Source organism: Mobula birostris, chromosome 3 (genome assembly GCF_030028105.1).
Source record: "Mobula birostris isolate sMobBir1 chromosome 3, sMobBir1.hap1, whole genome shotgun sequence".
In the NCBI taxonomy this organism is placed as follows: Eukaryota; Metazoa; Chordata; class Chondrichthyes; order Myliobatiformes; family Myliobatidae; genus Mobula; species Mobula birostris.
The window spans coordinates 208274396-208301032 of record NC_092372.1 but is presented as its reverse complement, the minus strand read 5'-3'; the positions used below and the strand labels follow the sequence as shown (position 1 = coordinate 208301032).

General features: G+C 41.1%; 1 protein-coding gene across 1 annotated transcript in view; it reads left to right on the top strand.

Moving 5' to 3' along the window:
• Positions 1-26637, top strand: part of nom1 (nucleolar protein with MIF4G domain 1) — a 66993-nt gene that overhangs the window by 12730 nt on the left and 27626 nt on the right. Inside the window, exons 4-5 of the mRNA XM_072254042.1 lie at positions 1043-1366; positions 14170-14280. Of these exons, the coding sequence (XP_072110143.1) occupies positions 1043-1366; positions 14170-14280 (435 nt within the window). The remainder of the gene's footprint in view (positions 1-1042; positions 1367-14169; positions 14281-26637) is intronic.

Here is a 26637-nt window from a genome sequence, read left to right as displayed (position 1 = left end):
TTTCTCCTGGTGAACAAATCTTTCCCCTACCCCCCTCTATTACCCACTCTGACCTTACACTTCACCTGCCTATCACATCCCCCTGGGTTCCCTCCTTCCCCCCCTTTTCCTGTTGTCCACTCTTCTCTCCTATCAGAGTCTTTCTTTTCCAGCTCTTGACCTTTCCCACCCACCTGGCTTCACCTATCACCTTCCACCTAGCCTCCTTCCCCTCCTCCCACCTTTTTATTCTGGCATCTTCCCCCTTCCTTCTCAGCCCGAAACATTGTGAGTTTACCCTTTTCCATAGATGCTGCTTGACTGCTGAGTTCCTCCAGCATGTGTGTGTTACTTACTGTTTAGAAATAATTTAAGTTTCAATTGTTTTCTTGAAAGGTTAATATTAATAAATTTTGAACAGGTTTTCTAAAATGCTTCATTTATTTCCATCTGAATCTATATAGTTTTTTAAATAGTAAAACAATGTGTGCACGTAAATAAGCAATAGAGCTCATTTTTCCTTAAAGTCCATAATTATTGTTACTAATTCATCAAAAATAATCTCTGCCCAAAATTAGCATGGCATGTGGCAGATTTTTTAATTCATGCCATTTGGGCATAAGCTCTCAAAGTTTCCCCACCCCTGACCTACACTGGTACCTCAATGCAGTACTGAAACACTGCGATAATTTTAAATGAGGATTTTAGTCTAGATCCTGTTAACAAGCTTAAGTGGATATCAGAGATTCTGTAACATCGATAAAGAAAATATAGCAGTTCTGTTGGTATCCTTTGTTCTTGAATCTACATCTACAAGCATTTGTAAAATAGGTCACTTAGTTCATTGTTGCTGCTGAGAATATTCTTTGCATATTGTTACTGTATGATAACAATGAACGACAACAATTATCGTCTAATTTAAATACTTGGTGGTTATATCATGCTGTGAGTTATCTGAAGGTCAGCATAAATTTTGTCTTTTTTACTCATGATCATGAATTTTGAGCTCTAATTTGTTGTATTAGAATTATAGGTACAAGATTGTTGCCTTTTTGTTTTACAGGTTGGAGCACATGTTTTGGAGGCAGTGGTAAAGAAATTTGAAGAACATTCTAAAAGTGTTGGTGAAGGAAAGGAATCTGATAATCTAATCAATTTGATTGCACATTTTTACAACTTCCACGTAATACACTCCATGTTAGTGTTTGATATTCTGAGAAAACTTATAGACGGCTTTAAAGAAAAAGACATTGAACTAACACTTTTCTTATTGAAGCACGTGGGATTTGCTCTTCGGAAAGATGATGCTATAGCATTGAAAGAATTTATCTTAGAAGCTCAAAGAAAAGTTAATACTGATGGGAAACAGTTTCATGACCAGACCAGGGTAAGAAAGGTTTCAAATTTTCATAGTTCATTGAAAGACTAGCAATCTTAACATTGGTTTAAAACGTAACAGGAGCATTACACCTACCATTATGAAATTAAAGTATATTTCAAGCTTTGAAGTTCATTTTTTAAGTTCCCAATTTAGGTATACCATTGAGAAACTAATCAGAAATTGGGGAAATGATCATTGACATTAATGTAGATCAAGGATGAAATGAAGGATCTTCAATTTTCCATTTAGCTACAGTAGAGTTGACCTGAATTGCTTGGAATGAAAAGAATTGCAGTGGACTCTAGTAAAATTGGTACACATCATTTTGGTCCAATTAAGCAGCTGTCCCAAATAGCTGGAATTTCATGGAAATGGTTAAAAAGATATTAAAAAGACAAACTACCATTTCACTAAGTAACATGTTATGTACTTAAATAAAATACAGAACAAATTGGAACACTACCAATTCTACTACAGTGCTATAAAACTCCGTTTTCGATGGAAGAATTCATCCAGTGTACACTGCAGTGTTCTTTTGATTGCTATAATGGAAAAAAAACTCAGCGCAGACACCTAGTACAAGTAATGGGCTACCTTAATTTTTCATAGTTCTTAACTTATTGAAGTAGTGAAATTGTTTCATTTTCAGTCCCAGCCATTTCTGTCATCTCCAAGCCTGAATGCTTGAAATTGCTGTGAGCAAATCAGTTCTGAATTATCCCGCCACCCCACTAGGAATAGGGTTCCCCTGGTCCTCACCTACCACCCCACCAGCCTCCGGGTCCAACATATTATTCTCCGTAGCTTCCGCCACCTCCAATGGGATCCCACCACTAAGCACATCTTTCCCTCCCCCCCCCCCCCCCGCATTCCGCAGGGATCGCTCCCTACGCGACTCCCTTGTCCATTCGTCCCCCCCATCCCTCCCCACTGAGCTCCCTCCTGGCACTGATCCATGTAAGCGGAACAAGTGCTACACATGCCCTTACACTTCCTCCCTTATCACCATTCAGGGCCCCAAACAGTCCTTCCAGGTGAGGCAACACTTCACCTGTGAGTCGGCTGGGGTGATATACTGCGTTCGGTGCTCCCGATGTGGCCTTTTATATATTGGCGAGACCCGACGCAGACTGGGAGACCGCTTTGCTGAATACCAGAGAAAGCAGGATCACCCAGTGGCCACACATTTTAATTCCACATCCCATTCCCATTCTGACGTGTCTATCCACGGCCTCCTCTACTTTAAAGATGAAGCCACACTCAGTTTGGAGGAACAACACCTTATATTCCGTCTGGGTAGCCTCCAACCTGATGGCATGAACATCAACTTCTCTAACTTCCGCTAATGCCCCACCTCCCCCTCGTACCCCATCTGTTACTTATTTTTATACACACATTCTTTCTCTCACTCTCCTTTTTCTCCCTCTGTCCCTCTGAATATACCCCTTGCCCATCCTCTGGGTCCCCCCCCCTGTCTTTCTTCCCGGACCTCCTGTCCCATGGTCCTCTCATATCCCCTTTTGCCTATCACCTGTCCAGCTCTTGGCTCCATCCCTCCCCCTCCTGTCTCCTCCTATCATTTTGGATCTCCCCCTCCCCCTCCAACTTTCAAATCTCGTACTCAATCTTCCTTCAGTTAGTCCTGACGAAGGGTCTCGGCCTGAAACGTCGACTACACCTCTTCCTACAGATGCTGCCTGGCCTGCTGCGTTCACCAGCAACTTTGATGTGTGTTGCTTGAATTTCCAGCATCTGCAGAATTCCTGTTGTCTGAATTATCTTACTGCTTGCTTCTTGCCAACTATCAATGATAAAGTAACTGGTCTTTGAACACAAACATAACCAACTGATGCTATTTCAAAACTGTTCAACAACAATCTCCTGTCCCAATTAAGCGACATAGTGTCCCAAATAAATGAGGGGAATCCTGGCTAGTTTCTTGATTAGTTTTTGTTCCTTAATGTGTACCGAATAAGCGTCTGGTCCGATTAATCGATGGCCCAATTAACCAGAATCCACTGTATATGCTTAGAAGAGAGGTATGCTATTTGGCTGCGTAGATGTCTTCTACCCTGCTGTTATGAGACTATTGAATGGTTCACTACTGTGCTAAGTTGGACTCTTGACATAACAGTCTACCAATTATGATCTTACACTTTATTGTCAGCCTGCACTGCACTTTCGCTGTAGCTGTTGCACTTTATTGTGCATCCTGTTATTATTTTACCTTGTATTACTTCAGTATACTGTGTAATGAATTGATCTGTAAGACAGGGTTTTCACTGTTCTTTGGTACATGTGACAGTTATAATCCAATCCCAGTTCTATTGCCAACTCCATCATTCAAATTCTCTTGGCCAATCATTTCCCTACAGTATTGCAATGTCCCAATGTCCTGCAATTATCTTAACATCAAAGGTCTTGAAAATAACTGTGCTTGAAGAAAATTCCCCAAGATTTACTGCTTCAAAGTTCAAAGTAAAATTTATTATCAGGATTATTTTTAATAGGATCAATGAAAGAGCAAATAGAGCATAGAAGACAAGAAACCCTGCAAGTGCAAATGCAAATATAAATAAATACCAATAACCAGAGCATGAAATTACAAGACAGAATCCTTAACATGTGATCCTTAGCTGTGGGAACATCTCAATAGCTGAGTGTAGTTATCCTCTTGTTCAAGAGGCTCATTATTGAGGGTAAGTAGCTGTTCTTGAACCTGGTGGTGCAAGTCCTGAGGCACTTGTACCTTCTACCAGATGGCAGTAGCAAAAAAAGAGCTTGACCTGAATGGTGAGGATCTATGATAATGGATGCTGCTTTCTTACAACAGTGTTTCATGTAGATGTTTGGGAGGGCTTTAGCCATGATGTACTGGGTTGAATTTATGTGAAGAAATATCTTTTCATCTCGGTCCACAACCAACCCTTCCCCCACTCCAAATCCATTAGAGGAATCAACCTGGTGATCCTCTTTACACTTGCTGCCTTGTAAGTGTGTCCTTCCTTCTGTAGGAACACAGATTTTCTAGGTGCTAACTTTCTCAACCAGATTGCAGGTAATTGACTCTTGTACTCATGAATTTTGTAATAAAGGTTTCAGTAGGATAATGACCAGTGACAAGTCCTCAGAGTTTATGATCGAGCTTTCATTCAAGCTTTAGTGGGGGGAAATTCTTGCGATACCATAGTCTCCTAAATTGACAGTAAATACCTCAACCTCACATTTATGGCTATTAATTTTGCTGTGCAAATTAGAGGAAATGTCACCCCCCCCCCCCACCACCCCTTACTGCTGCTGTGTATCTAATGTTGTAACTGACCTTTGTCACCTTTATCTCTTCCTTAATGTCCTTGTACCATGGATTAACCCATTTATGTCTGGCATTGGTAATGTTTAATGTCTTTAACATTGCAATCCACGCATGGCTATAATTACTGTTTATCCTACAAGCAAGTGCAGTCATTTTGCTGTTTGCTTATTTTGATTGCTTGTTGATTACATGTTAATTTTCAATGGTTCATGCTTTGTGTGCTTAGGTCTGCACACCACAACATTGCAAATCTCCATTTAACTTTCCCCTCTTAACTTAAAGTTATGTCCCTTTCTATTTGACATTTGTAGTCTCGGCCAAAAAGACTCTGACTATCTACCCAGTTCATGCCTCCCATAATTTTAATCTTTCTACTTCTGATGCAAAATGGATTATCTTGCCTTTATATTCCAGCTGCCTTGTCTTGAACTTCTGGTAACTGCGCCCCACCTCCTCTCCTTCACCATCCCCGTCTCCTCTCAACTTATCGCCTTTATTGCCCATCACCTCCCTCTGGTGCTCCTCCTCTTCCCCTTCATGGTCTTCTGTCCTTTCCTATCAGACTCCCCCTTCTCCAGTCCTTTATTTCTTTTGCCAATCAATTTCCCTTTACTTCACCCCCTCACCGTCTCACAGTTTCATCCAGTGGCCATGACTCACACATCATGAAGACCCTAGAGATGCGGTCCTGGCTCACCTCCAACCCCTTGTCAGGTTAGCCCTCAATCCCCTACAGTTTGCCTACCAGGAGCACATTGGAGTCAGCGATGCTGACATCTACCTACTGAACACAGCCTGCTCCTATTTGCATTAGCAGGGCTCATGTTATTTGATTTCTCAAACACCTTCAATGCCATACAGCTTTCAATGCTGGGGGGGAAAAGCTTTGTTGAATGCAGTTCCATTATATCCTGGACAATGGACTACCTGACTGACTTGAGTGAGTATGTGGCTAGAAAAATGGTGCAAAGGGGAGGGATTCAAATTTCTGGGGCATTGGAACCAGTTCTGGAGGAGGTGGGACCGGTCTGCACCTGGGCTGGACTGGAACCAATGTCCTAGGGGGAGTGTTTGCTACTGTTGTTCAGGACGATATAAACTAATGTGGCAGGGGGACGGGAACAAGTGCAGAGAGACAGAGAGGTGTAAAATGAGGGTAGAAGCCGAAAGTAGTAAGGTGAAAAGTAAAAGTGGCAGGCCGGCAAATCCAGGGCAAAAATCAAAAAGGGCCACTTTTCAACATAATTGTATAAGGGCTAAGAGTGTTGTAAAAACAAGCCTGAAGGCTTTGTGTGTCAATGCAAGGAGCATTTGTAACAAGGTGGATGAATTGAATGTGCAGATAGTTATTAATGAATATGATATAGTTGGGATCACAGAGACCTAGCTCCAGGGAGACCAAGGATGGGCGCTCAACATTCAGGGATATTCAATATTCAGGAGGGATAGACATGAAAGAAAAGGAGGTGGGGTAGCATTGTTGGCTAGAGAGGAGATTAACGCAATAGAAAGGAAGGACATTAGCCTGGAGGATGTGGAATTGATATGGGTAGAGCTGCATAACACTAAGGGGCAGAAAATGCTGGTGGGAGTTGTGTACAGGCCACCCAACAGTAGTAGTGAGGTTGGGGGTGGCATTAAACAGGAAATTAGAAATGCATGCAATAAGGGAACAGCAGTTATAATGGGTGACTTCAATCTACATATAGATTGGGTGAACCAAATTGGTAAGGGTGCTAAGGAAGAGGATTTCTTGGAATGTATGCGGGATGGTTTTCTGAACCAACATGTTGAGGAACCAACTGGAGAGCAGGCCATTCTAGACTGGGTAATGAGCAATGAGGAAGGGTTAGTTAGCAATCTTGTCGTGCGAGGCCCCTTGGGTGAGCGTGACCATAATATGGTGGAATTCTTCATTAAGACGGAGAGTGACATACTTAATTCAGAAACAAAGGTTCTGAACTTAAGGAAGGGTAACTTTGAAGGTATGAGATGTGAATTAGCTAAGATAGTCTGGCAAATGATACTTAAAGGGTTGACAGTGGATATGCAATGGCAAGCATTTAAAGATCGCGTGGATGAACTACAACAATTGTTCATCCTAGTTTTGCAAAACCAGGGAAGGTAGTGCACCCATGGCTGACAAGGGAAATTAGGGATATTATCAATTCCAAAGAAAAAGCATACAAATTAGCCAGAAAAAGTGGCTCACCTGAGGACTGGGAGAAATTCAGAGTTCAGCAGAGGAGGACAAAGGGCTTAATTAGGAAGGGGAAAAAAGATTATGAGAGAAAACTGGCAGGGAACATAAAAACTGACTGTAAAAGCTTTTATAGATATGTAAAAAGGAAAAGATTGGTTAACACAAATGTAGGTCCCTTACAGTCAGAAACAGGTGAATTGATCATGGGGAACAAGGACATGGCAGACCAATTGAATAACTACTTTGGTTCTGTCTTCACTAAGGAGGACATAAGTATTCTTCCGGAAATAGTAGGGGACTGGGGGTCTAGTGAGGTGGAGGAACGAGGGAAAAACATGTTAGTAGGGAAGTGGTGTTAGGTAAATTGAAGGGATTAAAGGCAGATAAATCCCCAGGGCCAGATGGTCTGCATCCCAGAGTGCTTAAGGAAGTAGCCAAAGAAATAGTGGATGCATTAGTGATAATTTTTCAAAACTCTTTAGAGTCTGGATTAGTTCCTGAGGATTGGAGGGTGGCTAATGTAACCCCACTTTTTAAAAAAGGAGGAAGAGAGAAACCGGGGAATTACAGACCAGTGAGCCTGACATCGGTGGTGGGGAAAATGCTAGAGTCAGTTATCAAAGATGTGATAACAGCACATTTGGAAAGCAGTGAAATCATCGGACAAAGTCGGCATGGTTTTGTGAAAGGAAGATCATGTCTGATGAACCTTATAGATTTTTTTGAGGATGTAACTAGTAGAGTGGATAGGGAAGAACCAGTGGATGTGGTATATTTGGATTTTCAAAAGGCTTTTGACAAGGTCCCACACAGGAGATTAGTGTGCAAACTTAAAGCATACGGTATTGGGGGTATGGTATTGATGTGGATAGAGAATTAGTTGGCAGACAGGAAGCAAAGAGTGGGAATAAATGGGACCTTTTCAGAATGGCAGGCAGTGACTAGTGGGGTACCGCAAGGCTCAGTGCTGGGACCCCAGTTGTTTACAATATATATTAATGACTTAGACGAGGGAATTAAATGCAGCATCTCCAAGGTTGCGGATGACACGTAGCTGGGCGGCAGTGTTAGCTGTGAGGAGGATGCTAAGAGGATGCAGGGTGACTTGGATAGGTTAGGTGAGTGGGCAAATTCATGGCAGATGCAATTTAATGTGGATAAATGTGAGGTTATCCACTTTGGAGGCAAGAACAGGAAAACAGATTATTATCTAAATGGTGGCCGATTAGGAAAAGGGGAGGTGCAACGAGACCTGGGTGTCATTGTACACCAGTCATTGAAAGTGGGCATGCAGGTACAGCAGGTGGTGAAAAAGGTGAATGGTATGCTGGCATACATAGCTAGAGGACTCGAGTACAGGAGCAGGGAGGTACTACTGCAGTTGTACGAGGCCTTGGTGAGACCACACCTGGAGTATTATGTGCAGTTTTGGTCCCCTAATCTGAGGAAAGACATTCTTGCCATAGAGTGAGTACAAAGAAGGTTCACCAGATTGATTCCTGAGATGGCAGGACTTTCATATGAAGAATGACTGGATCGCCTAGGCTTATACTCGCTGGAGTTTAGAAGATTGAGGGGGGATCTTATTGAAACGTATAAAATTCTGAAGGGATTGGACAGGCTAGATGCAGGAAGATTGTTTCTGATGTTGGGGAAGTCCAGAACGAGGGGTCACAGTTTGAGGATAAAGGGGAAGCCTTTTAGGACCGAGATTAGGAAAAACTTCTTCACACAGAGAGTGGTGAATCTGTGGAATTCTCTGCCACAGGAAACAGTTGAGGCCAGTTCATTGGTTATACTTAAGAGGGAGTTAGATATGGCCCTTGTGGCTAAAGGGATTGGGGAATATGGAGAGAAGGCAGGTACAGGGTTCTGAGTTGGATGATCAGCCATGATCATACTGAATGGCGGTGCAGGCTCGAAGGGCCAAATGGCCTACTCCACCTATTTTCTATGTAGACCACAATTTCTGTGGCTTCAGAGCTGTATGTTAGACATTGCTATAAGCAGCACCAGGACCCCATGGGGGACTATATTGGCTCCCTTCCTATGTACCCTTTATACCTCAGACTTTAAGATACAACACTGAGTCATGTCATCTGCAGAAATTCTTTGATGACTCATCAATAATTGGGTGTATAAAGGGAGGATGGGAGTATGAATACATGACCCTGGTGGAGGACTTTGTCAAATGGTGCAAGCTGAATCATCTGCAGCTCAACATCAGTAAGGAAAGGAGATAGTGATAGACTTTAGGAAGACCAAGCCTGCACTGCTCCCTGTTACTATTGATGGTGAGGACCTACAAGTCCCTGGGAGTGCACATGGATGACAGACTTGAGTGGAGCGCCAACACAGAGGCTGTGTACAAGAGGAGCCGGGGTCGCCTCTACTTTCTGAGGAGACTAAGGTTCTTTGGAGTATGCAAGCCTCTCGTTCACATGTTCTGCTGTCACCAGCACAATCTTCTATGCAGTGGTATGCTGGGGCCCAACAGGCTCAGTAAACTGATTAGAAAGGCTGGCTCTATTATAATGGTCAAACTGGGCACACTGGAGGCTGCAGGTGAACAACGGACCCTACAGAAAATCCTGGAGAATGTTTCTCACCCTTTGCATGCCACCGAAGTTAAACAGAGGAGCAGTTTTAGTAATAGACTAAGGTAAATGCACTGCTCCAAAGAGCATTATATGAGGTCATTCTTACCCTCGGCCATTAGGCTCTATAATGAGCAATCTATACCCAGGGAAGTGATGATCCCATCCTGTTAGACTGTTCAAGGTAACTTTTTTATTCTTTCTTTCTTCTTTTCTAATGTTTGTATATCTGCACTTATAATGCTACTGTGACACTAATTTCCTTTGGGATCAATAAAGTAACTATTGCTTTATTCATTCTTCCTCCCCTCCCCCCACCACCTTATTCTATCTTTTCTTCCTTTCCAATCCTGCTGAAGGGTCTGGGCCTGAAATGTCAACTGTTTACTCTTTTCTATAGATGCTGCCTGGCCTGTTGAGTTCCTCCGGCATTTTATGTGTGTTGCTTTGAATTTCCAGCATCTGCAGTTTTTTCATGTTTGCCATGTCCTTGCCCACTCTGTCTTCTCTCTAAAGCTTCCCTGCATTCTCTTCACAACTTGCACTGCTTTCCAGCTTTATTTTGTATTTTATTTATTTAGAGCAGGGGTTCCCAACCTTTTTTTTTATGCCATGGAGCCTTACCATTAACTAAGAGGTCCATGGGCCCTAAGGTGGGAGCCCCTAATTTCGAAAGACAGCATGGTAACAGGCCCTTCCAGCCCAACAAGCCTGCAGCATGCAATTATACCTTTATGACCAAGTAACCTATGAATGTGGGAGGAAACCAGGGCACCCAGAGGAAACGTGCAGTCATAGGGAGAACATACAAACTTACAGTGGCAGAACAGAACCTGCAATGCTAGCGTTGTAATAGCATTACACTATCTGCTACGCTACTGTGCTGCCCAATAAGTTTGAGATGTAGGTATTGCTAGCAAAGCCAGCATGTATGTCCAGCACATATTGTCATGATGCAGTCCAAAGCAGAATTTACATCCTAATTAATTTGCCAGTAATGAGATCTGAACACGTTTAGTGGTTTGCCTGGGATATCTGATGCTTTTGTTCTACCTGGTAGAGGTTACAGATGGTAACAATTTTAGCTTGATGGAATTGCTCCAGTTCAACCTAGACAATACAAACTCTAGCTATAATATACTGGTTATAAATGGAGTGATAGTTGGTGAAGTGGCAGTCAGAGCAGCTTTCTTTTGTGTAGCTAAACTCTCTAAAGCATAGGAAGGGTTTTCTTTTATAACTAATAGAGAGGCGTAAGAAAATTACGTGGTGAGCCACTTCACAAAATTTCCAAAATTCCATTCTCCTCTTGTAGGAACATTTTTAATGACTAGTCCACTGAACTTTCTAATCCATGACCATCCATTGCATGGTGTATTAGCATAATAGTTAAATTACGAGCGACACGTGGCCTGACTCTTCACCATGGATGAAATCAGCACTAATACCAGGGAGATATTGGTAATCAAGTGATGGTTATTCCTTCCATTGTCTGTTGCTTCTGGGTAGGATAGGATGTATGTTGGAGAAAGTGGAGATGAAATTCTAGAATAAGTTGTCATTAAAAGGGAATATTGGATGCCTTAGCAGGTTTAACAGTTGAGGAATCAACAGACTGATATAGGGGAGGTAAAGAAGGGGATTTCAAGGGTCCTAACAGAATACAATAGCTCGCTAGAGAACTGCTCAACTTCCTCAGATCTCTTCTAAATTTTTTACACCACTGCTTTCTAGTTTTTGGTATCTCTTTTGGGAGGAAAGGATTCCTACTACTTACCCTATTTGTGCCTATTATAATTTTGTCTGTTAAGTCCAACTCAGCTTATTTTGTTCCAAGGAATGCAAAACCAGCCTTTCCAGTCTCTTCTCCTAACCGAAGAATCTTGGTGAATCTCCTCTGCATGCTGTCCTATACATATAACACGGAACAGTATAGCACAGGAACAGGCATTCATCCCACAATGTTGTGCCAAACCAGCTCAAAACCAAGTCAGAAGCACACAAACACTAATCTTTCAATACAGTCATTCTCTTCCTACAATATGGAGACCAGAATGAAACACTGTACTCCAGCTGTGAATTAACCAATGTAGACAGAATACAAAAGCCACACTGACTACCTTTGATTTAATCCCTGCTTTAACAAGTGCAGATTAATCCTGTTTCAGTTTTTTCCAGTAACTTCCCTACTGACATTAGAGCCAAAAGATTGAAATTGGGTTAGCCATGTTGCATAAAGCTACTGCATTTGTTGTCCTTCTGTCTAGAAGGCACTGCCTGAGTGGGTGTTGAAGGAGGCTGGTACTCACTGAGCATTAAAAATTATGTAGATGAGGCTTTGAATTGCCAATGTATGGAAGACAATGGACCAAGTAAAATTACATTAATGTGTACTTGATGGTTAGCATGGACATAGTGATTGAAGGGCTGTTTTCTATGCTAAATGACTCTGGCACTTGCTTTTGACTGCTTTGCTTAAGACATTTGATCCCTATTATCTTTGTTTCCTAGGTGTCTCATAAATTTTATACACCTCAGTTATGTCTCCTTCAGCCTCATGTGTAGAGTACTTGTAGACCAAGGGCTGCAGGCTTTTAGCTTTTGAAATGGCAATATAGGTAGATCGTGGTGAAGATAGCATTAGGCACACTTGCCTTCATTAATCTGAGTACAAGAGTCAACACCTGTTGTAACAGGTAAGCCCACACTTGGAGTATTGTGCACAGCTCTGGTCACCCAGCTGTAGGAAAGATGTCATTAAGCTGGAAAGGGTGCAGAAAAGATTCACGAGGATGGTACTGATACTGGAGGGCTTCAGTTACAAAGAAACGCAAGACAGCCTGTGTCTCTTTGCCCTAGAGTATGGGAGCCCGAGGGGGGATCTTACAGAGCTTTATAAGATCATGAGCATAGTTAAGGTGGATATTCAGTCTTTTTCCAGAGTAGGGGAGTGAAAACCTACAGAACGTAGATTTAAGATGAGAAGGGAAAGATTTAAAAAGAACCTGAGGGTTCTTCCACACAGAGTGAAACCTATCCAGTTTTCACACAATGAGATTTAGGCCAGTTAGAAGAGTGGGCTGAAAGATGGCAGATGGAGTTTAATGCTGATAAATGTGAGGTGCTACATTTTGGTAGGGCTAATCAAAATAGGACATACATGGTAAATGATAAGGCATTGAAGAATGCAGTAGAACAGGGATCTAGGAATAATGGTGTATAGTTCCCTGAAGGTGGAATCTCATGTGGATAGGGTGGTGAAGAAAGCTTTTGGTAAGCTGGCCTTTATAAATCAGAGCATTGAGTATAGGAGTTGGGATGTTACGTTGAAATTGTACAAGGCATTGGTAAGGCCAAATTTGGAGTATTGTGTACAGTTCTGGTCACTGAATTATAGGAAAGATGTCAAAAAAATTGAGAGAGTATGGAGAAGATTTACTAGAATGTTACCTGGGTTTCATCTCCTAAATTACAGAGAAAGGTTGAACAGTTGGGTCTTTATTCTTTGGAGCGTAGAAAGTTGAAGGGGGACTTGATAGAGGTATTTAAAATTATGAGGGGGATAGATAGAGTTGACGTGGATAGGTTTTTTCCATTGAGAGTGGGGGAGATTCAAACAAGAGGACATGAGTTGAGAGTTAAAGGGCAAAAGTTTAGGGGTAACATGAGGGGGAACAACTTTACTCAGAGTGTGGTAGCTGTGCGGAACGAGCTTCCAGCAGAAGTGGTTGAGGCAGGTTTGATGTTGTCATTTAAAGTTAAATTGGATAGCTATATGGACAGGAAAGGAATGGAGGGTTATGGGCTGAGTGCAGGTCGGTGGGACTAGGTGAAAGTAAGAGTTCGGCAGGGACTAGAAGGGCCGAGATGGCCTATTTCTGTGCTGTAATTGTTATATGGTTATAGAGGGTGGTAGGTCCCTAAGCTGCCCTAAGAAACTGTAGAGGTGGGTATTATTACAGTGTTTGAAACATATTTAGACAGCTACATTGATAGACTGTAAATGGTTCAGTGGGATACGGGGCAAGTGCAGGCAGACAAGAAAAGATTTTCTAGATCTCTTGGTCACTCTGGATGAGTTGGGCTGAAAAGACCTACTGCCATGCTGTATAATTCTGCTTCTTGGTTTCAAAGAACAACTACAGCTTAATCAGAACTTTTCTGATTGCGAACCTTTTCCAGTGCAGTGTCCCTATGTGCAATATCCTCGTTACCCTGTGCAGTGCAGTTACAACTTTTCTGTCATACATTTTACCAGCCCCCATTGGATTCTGTGCGTTTTTAATTTTCTGACCTACCAGTAAATAACCTTTTCAAAAACATTACTAAAACTCACGTAGACAACATCAAGTGTAAATAAATGTTGAATTAGCTGGAAGTACTCAGCTGTCAGACAGCGTTTGTGAAGAGAGCCAAAACTATCATAATGATAATGAGTTGGACTGCAATGAAATCCAGCTCATTTATAAAACATTTCATCAGTGGTACCATGAATATTTTGAATGGATTATCCAGAATGGCAAATGAAGCAGATAATACCAGCAGCATTGCCAAGTATTTAATAGTGAAAGTGGTTGGACTGTAGGTAATGATTTTTTTTCTCTGTGTGTGTGCTTTAGGATCAGCCAAATGAACCAACACAGTCTCACAATCCATTGCTTACCAATTTACATTGCAACTCCTTTTCCTTTTCTAGATTCGCTTTATGCTGGAAATCTTGTTGGCATTGAAGAATAATGATATGAGAAAAATTCCAGGTTATGATCCTGAACCAGTGGAAAGATTTCGAAAACTGCAGAGGAGCCTGGTAATGCAACAATATTTTTAAAACCAGTATAGAAAATAAATTCATACTTCAAACAAGTGGAAGAATGCTAGGACTTTTCTCTAATTAAGGTTTACTGATTTGACTATAATGAATCATAGTCTGGGTATTTTCATTTGGCATTTCCTCCACTTGAAAACATATCTTTCAAAACCTGTTCACTATCTCCAACTCACCACCATTTTTCTCAACCCTTCCTAAATCTTTGTTGTCACGCTGCTTTGCTGATGCACAACACTGGTTGTTTCACAATTATTTTCACTTAACATGAAAAGTGCCATTATCAGCATCTTGCCTAGCATCAGAAATTATGTTTCCTGACATAGATAACATCTGAGCTGTTCAGAACTTTAACATTGTATAAAATTATGTGATGAGCTAGAGAGAAGGCATATAACATGGCAAAGATTTGTGGAGAGCCAGAGGAATAGGATGACTTTAAAAGCCAGCAGAGGGCAACTAAAAAAGCTACAAGGAAGGGGAAGATGAAATATGAGGATAAACCAGTCAATAAAATATAAAGATTCCAAAAGTTTTTGTAAATACATAAAGGATAAGAGAGCGATCATTGGATATCTTGAAAGAGAGTCGAGGGGCAGAGTTGAGTGCAGTGGATTACTAGGGAGAAGGTGCTGGCGAAGCTGAAAGGTCTGAAGGTAGGTAAGTCACCTGGAGCAGATGGGCTACCCCACAGAGTTTTGAGAGGTAGTTGAAGAGATTGTGAAGGCATTAGTAATGATCTTTCAAGAATGATGGGAATCAGGGTCCCAAAGGACTGAAAAATCACAAATATGACACCACTGATTAAGAAGGAAGAGAGGAAAATCAGGAAATTATAAACTGGTTAGCCTGATCCTGGTGATTTTGCAGTCCATTAAGGATGAAATTTTAGGGTACTCGGAAGTACTTGATTAATAAGACAGTCAGCAGGTTTGTCACCCACAGGGCTGCTGACAAAGATAGGAGTCAATGACGTTAACAGAATGGATTGAAGATTGTACAATGGGCAGAAGTCAGAGAGATATAAAGGGGCCCTTTTCAAAAGTGTTTACCAAATACCAGTATAGATCCACAAAGGTCAGCATTGCAACCACAACTTTTCACTTTATACATTAATGATCTGGATGAAGGAACTAACAGTGCTGTGGCTAGCTTTGCAGGTGATACAAAGATAGGTAGTGTCACAGGGGCAGGGAGTCTGCAGAAGGACTTTGGCACGTTGGGAGAGTAAGCAAAGAAGTGGCAGATGGAATACAGTGGACTGAAGTTGGGGATTATGCACTTTGATAGGAAGAATGAAGTTGTAGACTATATTTTAAATGGGAAGAGAATTCAGAAGTCGTAGATGCAAAGGAACTTGGGAGTCCAAGTTCAGAATTCTCTGAGTTAACTTGCAGGTTATGTTCAAAGTAAATTTATTATCACAGTACATACATGTCATCGTACAAAACCCTGACATTCATTTTCTTGTGGGCATACTCAGTAAATCCGTAATGGAATACTAACCTTAATGGAATCAATGAAAGACTGTCCCAACTTGGCCATTCAACCAATCTACAAAAGAAAACAAACTGCAAATTCAAAACAAAAATGATAATTAATAAATAAGTAATAAAATCAAGAGTGAAGTTACCCCTTTGTATTCAAGAGCCTGATGGTTAAGTGGTAATAACTGTTCCTGAACCTGGTGGCTCCTGTACCACCTTCCTGATGGCATCAGTGAGAAGTGAGCATGACAATGTTCATGGGGGGCCCTGGTGATCAGTGGAGCTTTCCTGTGACAATGCTCCATGTAAATATGTGCAATGGTGGGGAGGGCTTTACCTGTGATGGACTAGGTTCTGTAGGATTTTCCATTCAAGGGTGTTAGTGTTTCCATACTAAGTTGTGATGCAGCCAGTCAGTATACTCTTTGCCACACATCTATAGAAGTTGTCAAACTCTTAAATGTCATGCTGAATCTGCACAAACTCCTTTTATATATTTTTTTTTTGAAAATTAGATGTGCTGCTGTGCTTTCTTTGTCATTGCACTTACATGCTGGGCCCAGGACAGGTCCTCTGAAATAATAAGAGGAATTTAAAGTAGCTAACCCTTTCCACCCCTGATCCTTCAATGTGATCTAGCTCATGGACCTCTGGTTTCCTTCACCTGAAGTCAATAATCAGCTCTTTGGTCTTGCTAACATTGAGTAAGAGATTGTTGTTGTTGTGGCACCACCCGGCCAGATTTTTAATCTCCCTCCTATATGCTGATTCGTCATCACCTTTAGTAGTAAAGAAGGCAATAGTCCTTATTTCAAGAGGACAAGATTATAAAATAAAAGTATGCCAGTGTAGGGTAGAGGTAAGCATGACACTATGACAGCTTGGGGCATTCATTATCAATCCCAGCGCCATCTGTATGGAGTATCTCTACGTCCTCCTTGTGGAGTGCTTGGCTTTTCCTCAGTTCCTCCAGTTTCCCCTCACAGTCTAAAGATGTACCAGGTAGGTTAATTGTTCATTGTAAATTGTCCAGTGATTAGATTTGGGTTAATTGGTCATTGTAAATTGTCCAGTGATTAGACTTGTGTTAAATCAAAGCAGCTCAAAGGGCTAGTAGGGCCTATTCGACCCAGTATAACTAAATTTTAAAAAAGCAAAAGCGAGAATTACCATTGAAGATTTTTTCAAGGTGTTGGTCAGAAATTTTAGACCCTGTTTCTCAAGAAGGATGTGCTAGCCCTAGAGAGGGTCCAGAGTAGATTCACAAGGATGATGCCAGGAGTGCAAAGCTTAACGTGAGAAACATTTGAGCCTCTGGGCCTGTACTCGAAGGAGTTTAGAAGTAAGAGAAGTTTATCGCATTGAGACCTACCGGATACTGAAATACCTGCACAGTGTGGATATGAAGAGGCTGCTTCCATTAGTAAGAGAGTTTAAGATCCCTGGACACAGCCTCAGAATAAAAGGATATCCCTTAAAACTGAGCTGAATAGGAATTTCTTCAAGCAGAGGATTGTAAATCTGGAATTCATTGTCAAGGGCTGTGGAGGTTAATAAGTTATTGATTGCTTATGGGGCAGTGGAGAGAAGGTGGGAGAATGGGGTTAAAAAAATTATCCATGATTAGTGGAGCAGACTCACTGGGCTGAATTTTAATACTGCTTCAAAATCTTCCGGAACTTCCAATTGCATATCCACTATATTACAAAGAGATCGAGTCACAAGGCAAGAAGTGTGACCTTTGGTCCAGTGTGATCATGTGGCCATCACATACCTATCAACACTAATCCTATCTGCCATCATTTAGCCCCCCCCCCGTAACATTGTGTCATTATGTTCAGTTACTCATTTAAGTTGCTCTTAAATACTTTGAGAGTATGTGCCTACAGCTTCTGGTGATCTGCAAGACAGCATTCACATTGCAATGCTCCCTTAACAATTCACAGATCAACCTGGATATTGTTCAGAAATCACTCGGGTAGGATTAGAAGCCACAAATGTGACTGACGAGAGTTGTCAAGAATCACAAATGACAAAAGTGACTAGATGGTTGAGTGTGGACAAATATCTTCCACCTAAGAAATACAGTCATGTCCAATCTTCATTTTGTAAGACCCACACATTTTCTCTCACGCATTGAACTTCTTGCTGTACATCTAGGAAGAAAACATTGTGTCCAGTAAAATAAATTTCACTTACTGAATATTTCTTCCAAAGGTAATTGTCTTAGAAGTTTCTTTCCTTGAATGTCTTTGAACTAGGCTGCAACATTGCCCCTCCACCTCCACGCATTTTAAATGAGCTACTAATTCTCAGTCAATATTCATGGGCCTTCATATTTGTAGATGAACTGTTGGTATAATGTTAAACATCCTGAAAGATGCTTGCTGATGTGATGCCACTAGGTGGCAGTGTTGCATGCTTCACATAAATTTGGCAATCTCATAGATCAGACTCAACCAATTGCTCGATGAAATATGTCATAACAAGAATTGACTCTCGATGTGTCTATCAATGTAAGTAAATATTAACAATTTTCACCATTGATTTTGACATTGGAATGTTTGTTCACTGGCAACATTGATCTCAGAAATGTTAATTTATTGGTGAGACTATTTGCAATATTAATTACAATTTACCTCTTCCACCTATCACCTCCCAGTTTCTCACATCATTCCACCCCTCCACCATCCCCTCACTTCTGGTCTTACCTGTCACTGCCAGAATGTACTCCTCCTCTTCCCCCACCTTCCTATTCTGACTTCTGCCCTTTCTTTCCAAACCTGGAAGGGACTCAGACTGAAATGTTGGCTGTTTATTTCCCTCCATGGATGTTGCCTGACTGCTGAGCTTCTCCAGCATTTTCGGTGTTACTAAAGATTTCCAGATTCTGCAGAATTTCCTGTATCTTTATATTGCTGTTTAAAATGTGTATTGTGTTTCTTTCTCATTTATTTTCCATGGTGCTTTGTCATGATCCTGCTAGTGTAGGTGCCCTTCACTTATCTGTGTTTTCCGTACATGTTTATGACAAGAGACTTCAAGTGTAGAGAATTCATAAGTGTTGGTGAAGTTGTATCTGGAATATTATGCAAAAGACTAACCTCCCTACCCAAGGAAGGACATACTTGTGAGTGGAAAGTGAGTGGAATTCACCAGAATGGGTCTATTTTCAGAAGAATTAGAAATGATCTCACTAATCAAGACAATATCTTTTCAATGTTTGATTGGCATGTGAACAACTGACTGGAACTCAACTACGGTTTCAAAATAGCATGTTTGCCATTTGGGACGGGTGAGAAGAAAGTTCTTCACCCTGAGGTGATGAATCTTTGTATGTCTCTACCCAACAGATCTGTAGAGGTTTAGTCACTGAGTGTAGGTAAGACTGAGGTCAATGGACATTAAGGAAATTGAGGAGCATAGGATTAGTGCTGAAATGTAGTGCAGTTAAAAGATCAGCCATGATATTACTAAATGGCAGTCCTGATGCAAGGGGCCAAATGGCCTTGCATGATTCTGTTTCTTATGTTATTCTCAGCACTTATTGCTTGCTTCTCCTTGACCAATTGTATGGTACTTGTACCTTTGGTGGTTCAGCTGGATCAATCTCCACCCTGTTATCAGGCATTATATATTTGATGGGCCTCTCAGCCAGCTCTCTTTAAAACACGCCTCTATTCCGTAGCTTGGCAGACTCCAAATCCCAGCTACATATTACTTAATTCTGAATTAATTGAAACCCATTTTCTCATTTTATCTAGGACTACTGTTGTTCTTCATGGTTCTTATGAATGCCCTGCAATTTCATCATTTTTTTTCCGCTCAGTATAATTCAAGCACTGTTACCATCTTACAGTATCAATAAGCAAGATGCTGGAGGAACTCAGCAAGTCAGGCACTGTCAGTGAAGGTAAATGGACAATCAGCAGTCTGGATAGTCCCTCAGTCAGGACTGAAGGATAAAGCAAGATGGCCAATATGGTTCTGTCTAATATCAGAGAATGTACACAGTATGCAACCTGAAATTCTTACTCTCTGCAGACATCCACAAAAACTACAAAGAATGAATGACAAAAAGGTTAGAACCTCAAAATCCCCACCCGCAGAAGAAGCAGCAAATCATGAATCTTCCCCCTCCCACCATGTGCCTCAGCAAAAAGCAGCAGTCTCTCCCCAGCACCCACCATGCAAGGAATAGCGAAACCCCCAACGAGACCATGATCTAAAGTCCATCAAAAACCACTGTTCACCCCAACAATCAAGGGAGAGAGAGGTATTGCTCCTGCCATAGTGAGAGGGATACCAACAGCTCGTTCTTTTGATGTTGCAGTCTGCAGAGTCACTTACTTCAACAGCAGCAGACACTGCTCTCTCAATGTTCTGATCTTCCACGATGCTCAAGTCGGCGACACCGCACTGGAACGGTTTGTCTGCAGGGCCACACCCCAGAGGTGCCTGTCTTCCAGACCACTCCTTGGATCCAGAACTGGCTTGCCCACAGAAGGCAGCAAGTGGTTGTAGGTGGGTCATATTCTGCATGGCTGTTGGTCGCCAGTTGTGTGCCTCAGAGATCTGTTCTGGGACCCCTACTGTTCGTGATTTTTATAAGTAGCCTGGATGAAGAAGTGGAGAGATGGGTTTGTAAATTTGCTGATAACATAAAGGTTGGAGGTGTTGTGGATAGTGTGGAGGGCTGTCAGAGGTTACAGTGGGACATTGATAGGATGCAAAACTGAGCTGGGAAGTGGCAGATGGAGTTCAACCCAGATAAGTGTGAGGTGGTTCATTTTGGTAGGTCAAACATGATGATAGAATACAGTATTAATGGTAAGACTCTTGGCAGTATGGAGGATCAGAGGGATCTTGGGATCTGAGTCTGTAGGACACTCAAAGCTGCTGCGCAGGTTGACTCTGTGGTTAAGAAAGCATACGGTGCATTGGCCTTCTTCAGTTTTGGGATTGAGTTTAGGAGATGAGAGGTAATATTGCAGCTATATAGGACCCTGGTCAGACCCCACTTGGAGTACTGTGCTCAGTTCTGGTCTCCTCAGTACCAGAAGGATGTGGAAACCATAGAAAGGGCGCAGAGGAGATTTACAAGGATGTTGCCAGGATTGGGGAGCATGCCTTATGAGAATAGGTTGAGTGAACTTGGCCTTTTCTCCTTGGAGCGACAGAGGATGAGAGGTGACCTGATAGAGGTGTATGAGGTGATGAGAGACATTGATCGTGCGGATAGCCAGAGGCTTTTTCTCCCAGAGCTAGAATGGCTATCACGAGAGGGCACAGTTTTAAGGTGCTTGGAAGAAGGTACAGATGAGATGTCAGGGGTAAGTTTTTTACGCATAGAGTGGTGAGTGCGTGGAATGGGCTGTCGGCGATGATGGTTGCGGAGGTTGCAATAGGGTCTTTTAAGAGACTCCTGGACAGGTACATGGAGCTCTTAAAAATAGAGGGCTATGGATAACCCTAGGTAATTTCTAAGGTAAGGACATGTTCGGCACAGCTTTGTGTATTGTGCTGTAGGTTTTCTGTTTCTATATCAAAAATGCTAGGCTGCTCAGCAAGTTCCAAGAGCAGGAATCCACAGAACCCAACACCGTGAAGAACAGCAGTTTGAATGCAGCTGTAGATCACGGACTCCAACAGGACTCCAGCCAACTTGCAAAGGAAAGAACAGACATTAGGGAGAATTTTAAACTGTTCTGCAGAAGTACTGAGAGAAGTCACCCTCTGGTGCCATCTTTAGCTCCTCCCACAGAAGGTGAAGGGAAGAAATGGAACAAGAGCTAGCATGTGGATTGTTTTTGCCATTTCATCACAAACATTTGCAAAGTTATCTGATAGTTATACCATTCCAGGATTTTGGGAGGTGATTACTGTCATACAAAATGAGTACAGCAAGTATGCTACAAACCAAGTGAGTAGGTGGTAGTTTAATGTTATCCATTTTCAATGAAAAGTCCCCACATCAGCCAGTTTGACTAGAGACAGGCAAAAAACTCAGCTATCTAAGTTTCTTACTGAGTAGCTCACAAAATTCCCCACTAAATATATTCATTGAGTTGGATAGTGTTCTAAAGGTTAGTGGGATCAAAGATGATGAGGAAGAAGCTGGAACAGAATACTGAGTTTGAATGATCAGCCATGAGCCTATTGAATGGTGGAGTAGGCTCAACCGCCAAATAGGTCCCTTTTTATCTATGTCTTGAATTTATATGCAAATGACAGGGAAAGAGGTCACGTAGAACAGACTAGCAAAGTGAAGGTCCTTCGGCCCAAGATATTGTGCCTACCTTTAACCTACTCCCTGATCAATCTAATCCCTCTCTCCTACATAGCCCTTAACACTCATTCACATTCATTTCAAACAAAAGCTCACTGCACAAAATTAGTGCTGTGCAATTTAAAGACCAACTTCAACCCTGACTACACATTTGAGAGTTAATGGTAATGTGAAATCAGGCCCATGAATTCAAATGTTATGCTAAATGTTTGAAAAGATTAAATGTAGGTGAGTCACTCAACCTTTTAAGTAAAATATAAATAAGGATTTGGCGTAGTATTTTTCTGCCCTTAAAATAATAATTCAGTATTTTTATGTAGTAAGATGGTTTTATTAACATTTAATGCTGAAAAGGGATCATTAATATGAATTCTCCCTATATGAAAGTGCTTATCTAGAACTTCGGTTCATATCCCACATTGAACTTCTATCTCACAATCTGTTATCACAAAGTCATATTGCTACCTTTATTTCATGACTAACAACAGATCCATCTCCACTCTGTCTTGTAAACCATTTGCAGAGAAGTATTCTATGCGTTATGAGTATTCTACTCCAATAATATATCCAGACCCAAATTCTTTTATCACCCATCTGAAAGGATGAGTTTTCGTTTATAATATTCTTGATTTATAGCACTGGATAGCTAAAGTACAGATGGAGCTAGTCAGCCGTGGTTGGCAGCTCCTCTCAGAGAAGGAAATCAATAATCTCAAACCTCCCGCTACTTTGTAGCTACACCCTCCCATGGGGTTTACTACCGAAGTCTTCTCCAAGGGAAAAATCTGGAGCTGGAGTCCCTAAGGCAGTCCTATGTTGAGTTCAATGCTGACTGGCAACTCCTGTGACACCGCTGGTGCCAATCTGCATGGGCAACAGCTTACTCTCCCTGGCTTGCGTTTTAAGTAGACAGCTAGGATGCAGCATCCACGGTCAATCCCGACTAATGGAGGGCCTCACTCTAGAGTGCGCAATAGAATTGCAGAACTCTGTTGCTGATCTTCGGTTTTTTTTTTCCATTAGTGTCAATTTATCCTCTTCCAGCGGATGAGGATACACAGGGAGCAGTGAAATTTGACTTTAATTGTGATGGCTAATTAGTGACTAATGTGCTGTAAAGCTTTGTTGAATAATTGTTTATGTTAGTACCTTTGTTCATCTTTCATACTATGTATAGATCTGATCTTGGAGATGGGGCATGAACTCGCTTTGGAGAAAATACAAAGTGGGGATTGTGATTCATTCTAAATTAGGGAATGAGGTTTTTAGGAAGATTGTATTAATCATAATTGAACATTTTTTTGCCAGAGGAATGTGAAGGTGTAAATTTTTAGGAGAGGCTCTCCATTAAGTGATGAAGTAGCAGAAGAAATTATTGATTGTATGGATTTGATCATGGTTATAATATTGCTTGGATGTGGAAATTATCACCATTAGAACGTGACAAGTCACTAGCTTGGAACAGATCATTTTGAGAAGATTTAAGTATTTAATGCATCATTATTCATCAAGGATAATGCTGTGTGAGTAAACAATGAAATAGTTTTGTTGGCCCTCACCTACTCTTCTAAATATGTACACTGTTGAAAGATCCACAGAAGCAGAAAACACAGCACAAAATTTTGTTGAACTATAACTCTACATTACGCCGATGAAAAGGTTAATGTTACTATGTTTGAAAAGTGAATTTGTTTTTATATCCAGACTGTAAATCTGTCTGTTTACTTGACAGTTAAAAGGGATCATTATAAGAACACTTCAGATGATATGTGTTTTATTGCTTCTCTACTTCCAGGCAAATTTTGCTTTATGGGCTGAAAAATAAACATTATTTGACCTGATGTTTCTTTTTTTCTCCAACTTTATTATTTCAGTTTTAAGTAAAATGGAATATTTGGTTCTGTGGAACATCTGGTGTCAACTAATGCAACCCAATTGTACTTTGCTGAGGCAGATCAGAGTAATGCGAGGGAACATTATTTGAAAAGTAATGTAAGGGAAAAAAGGTGCCAAATACTTTAGATTTCAGTGTAAATGGAAAGAATTTTTCCTAGGGCGAAATATGGAAAAGGAGGAGACATTTGAAAATGAGAAATTATTTTTGGCAACTAAAGCTAATGAATTAACATATGTTAGAATAATTAAAAATGCATCGTAAGTGTCTTTTGTATGTAGTGACCATTATGAACATAGATTGAGTCAACTCTATGGCAGATGCCCAGAGAGTGGGGCTTAGTGAGTAGATGCCAAAAATTATTTTAGATGCAATTATTCTTTGGTTATGGACAATTACTCATTGGAGACATCTATTGTTGAGGTTTTCAACATTTTAAATTAAAATCATAAAATCATTACAACATGGAATGTAGCCATTTGGCCCATCACATCAGCTCTGCGCAGGAGTAGTCTTGAGTCCTGGTCCCCTGCTCTTTTCTTGTCTTGACACTTATTCTCCCTCAAATATACATCCAGTTCCTTTTAAAAGTAGCAATTAAATCTCTTTCTACTCTCCTTTTAGATACTGAATCACAGATCACAGGTACTTACTAAATGGGAGCAGTTCTTTCTGTTCTCCTCTACTTCAATCAAGTCATCTTTTACCAAGTATGTCTTAAGCAGTGTAATGTCGTCATCTGCTTTCTGTACAAAAGAATCTGAAGTCACCCATCGCAAGGACCATTCTACTCTTTTTTTTTTTCTCTCTCCAGTGCACTTTCCAGGTCTCCAGGGCCTTCACCTCCTTCCTCTAATGCAATGACCAGATTGACATGCAATATTTTGTCAGCAGCCAAACCATATTGGCATGTTTTGAAGAGGTTTAACGTAACACCGTGCCTCTCAAAAAGTCTGCAATTTGTTTTTTTTAGAAACTTGTTTTGTTAAACTGTCCTAAAATCTAATATTCTAATATTTGTATATGCAAGTACTCAGAAATTCGTATTTGCTAAAATGAATATTAAACTAGTTAGCCAGTGGCTACTTTTGTAGTAGAAGGTTACACCTTTTCAGTTTCTCAGTTTTCTGGCATTACACTAATCTGTAAGGAGAACTGTAAGATTGTGACCAGAATTTCTGCAATTCTGATCCATGCCTCTCTCACTATTTGAGGAAGCATGCTGTCCCAACCTAGTACACTTGGCCATTTAGTACAGTGGTGCTAGAAAGTTTGTGAGCCCTGTAGAATTTTCCCTATTTCTGCATAAATGTGATCTAAAACTTGATCAGATCTTCATGTAAGTCTTAAAACCAGATAAAGAAATCTCAATTAAATAAATAACACAAAGCATTATACTTGATTTATTTATTGAGGAAAAATAATCCAATATTACATGTATTTGTTGGAAAAAGAATGTGAACCTTTGCTTTCAGTAACTGGCGTGACCTCCTTGTACAGCTGTACCATATAGCCTACTGTATATTATGGGACTACTTTATGTTGTAGTAACACGTCGTTGCATGCGCTATTAGGTGCGTGTTGAGCATCCGCAATTAGGCACATGTGGAGCATGTGCGATTAGGCGCGTATTGATCTGTCCATGTGTGTTCAGTTTGGTTTCAGTCAGTAAAGAATCCTGTTAATTTAGCTCCCGTCTCCAGTATTTTTATTTATAGCTTTGTTGAGTAATCTGGCCACATACACAACAAATTGGCGATGAGGTTAATGAACCTACATCATATCGGAACGCCATGTTTTATTTGATAACGACACTCGGAAGAAGAGCACAAGGTGCAAGAGAGACAGTCGGAGCCGCAGCATGTCCAACCGAGACCACAGTTGTCGCTGACCTCCAAGGGCTGAGGGTCTGACTGCCCCTAAAGGGAGATTAAAAAGAAGTGACACACACATCTAGACGGAGTGCGCTCGTGGCGCTAGCAAAAAGGACACGTGAGTCAAAAATGAAAATAAGGAGAGAATGGGGCTTAATTAACATAACAAAGATGGCGATGATTGGAACCATTAGAGCATTTGATAGTGGCATTGAAGACTGGGCAACTTACATTGAAAGAGTGGAGTTGTATTGTGAAGCTAATGGTGTTAATAATGAAAAGAAAGCCAGCGTCTTATTACTCAGTATTATAGGAGCAAAAACATACTGGTTGCTCGGGAGCTTGTTAACCCCTGAAAAGCCAGCTGACAAAACGTACAAGCAAATAGTAGACACCCTCCGATAGCACCCTCCGATAAACCCCAAACCACCAGTCATTGCTAAAAGATTTAAATTCCATAAACGGAATCAGAGCAAAAATGAAAGCATTTCTGAATATTGTGCTGAATTGCGCAAATTATCAGAACGTTGTCAATTTAGAGCTGGTCTATCAGACGCATTGAAGGTAACAGGTTAGTGTGTGGCATGCACTGTGAAACTACACAGAAGAAGCTCCTGTGTGAAAAAGACCTTACATTGGAGAAAGTACTCATCATCTGAATATCAATGGAAATAGTGGTACGGGGTACTTCCGAGATACAACAAAAATCTCTGGAATATGCCGCAAATAAAATGTCACTGAACAGAAATGAAGGAAAGAAATGTTACCATTGTGGGAACAGGTCACATGACCCTG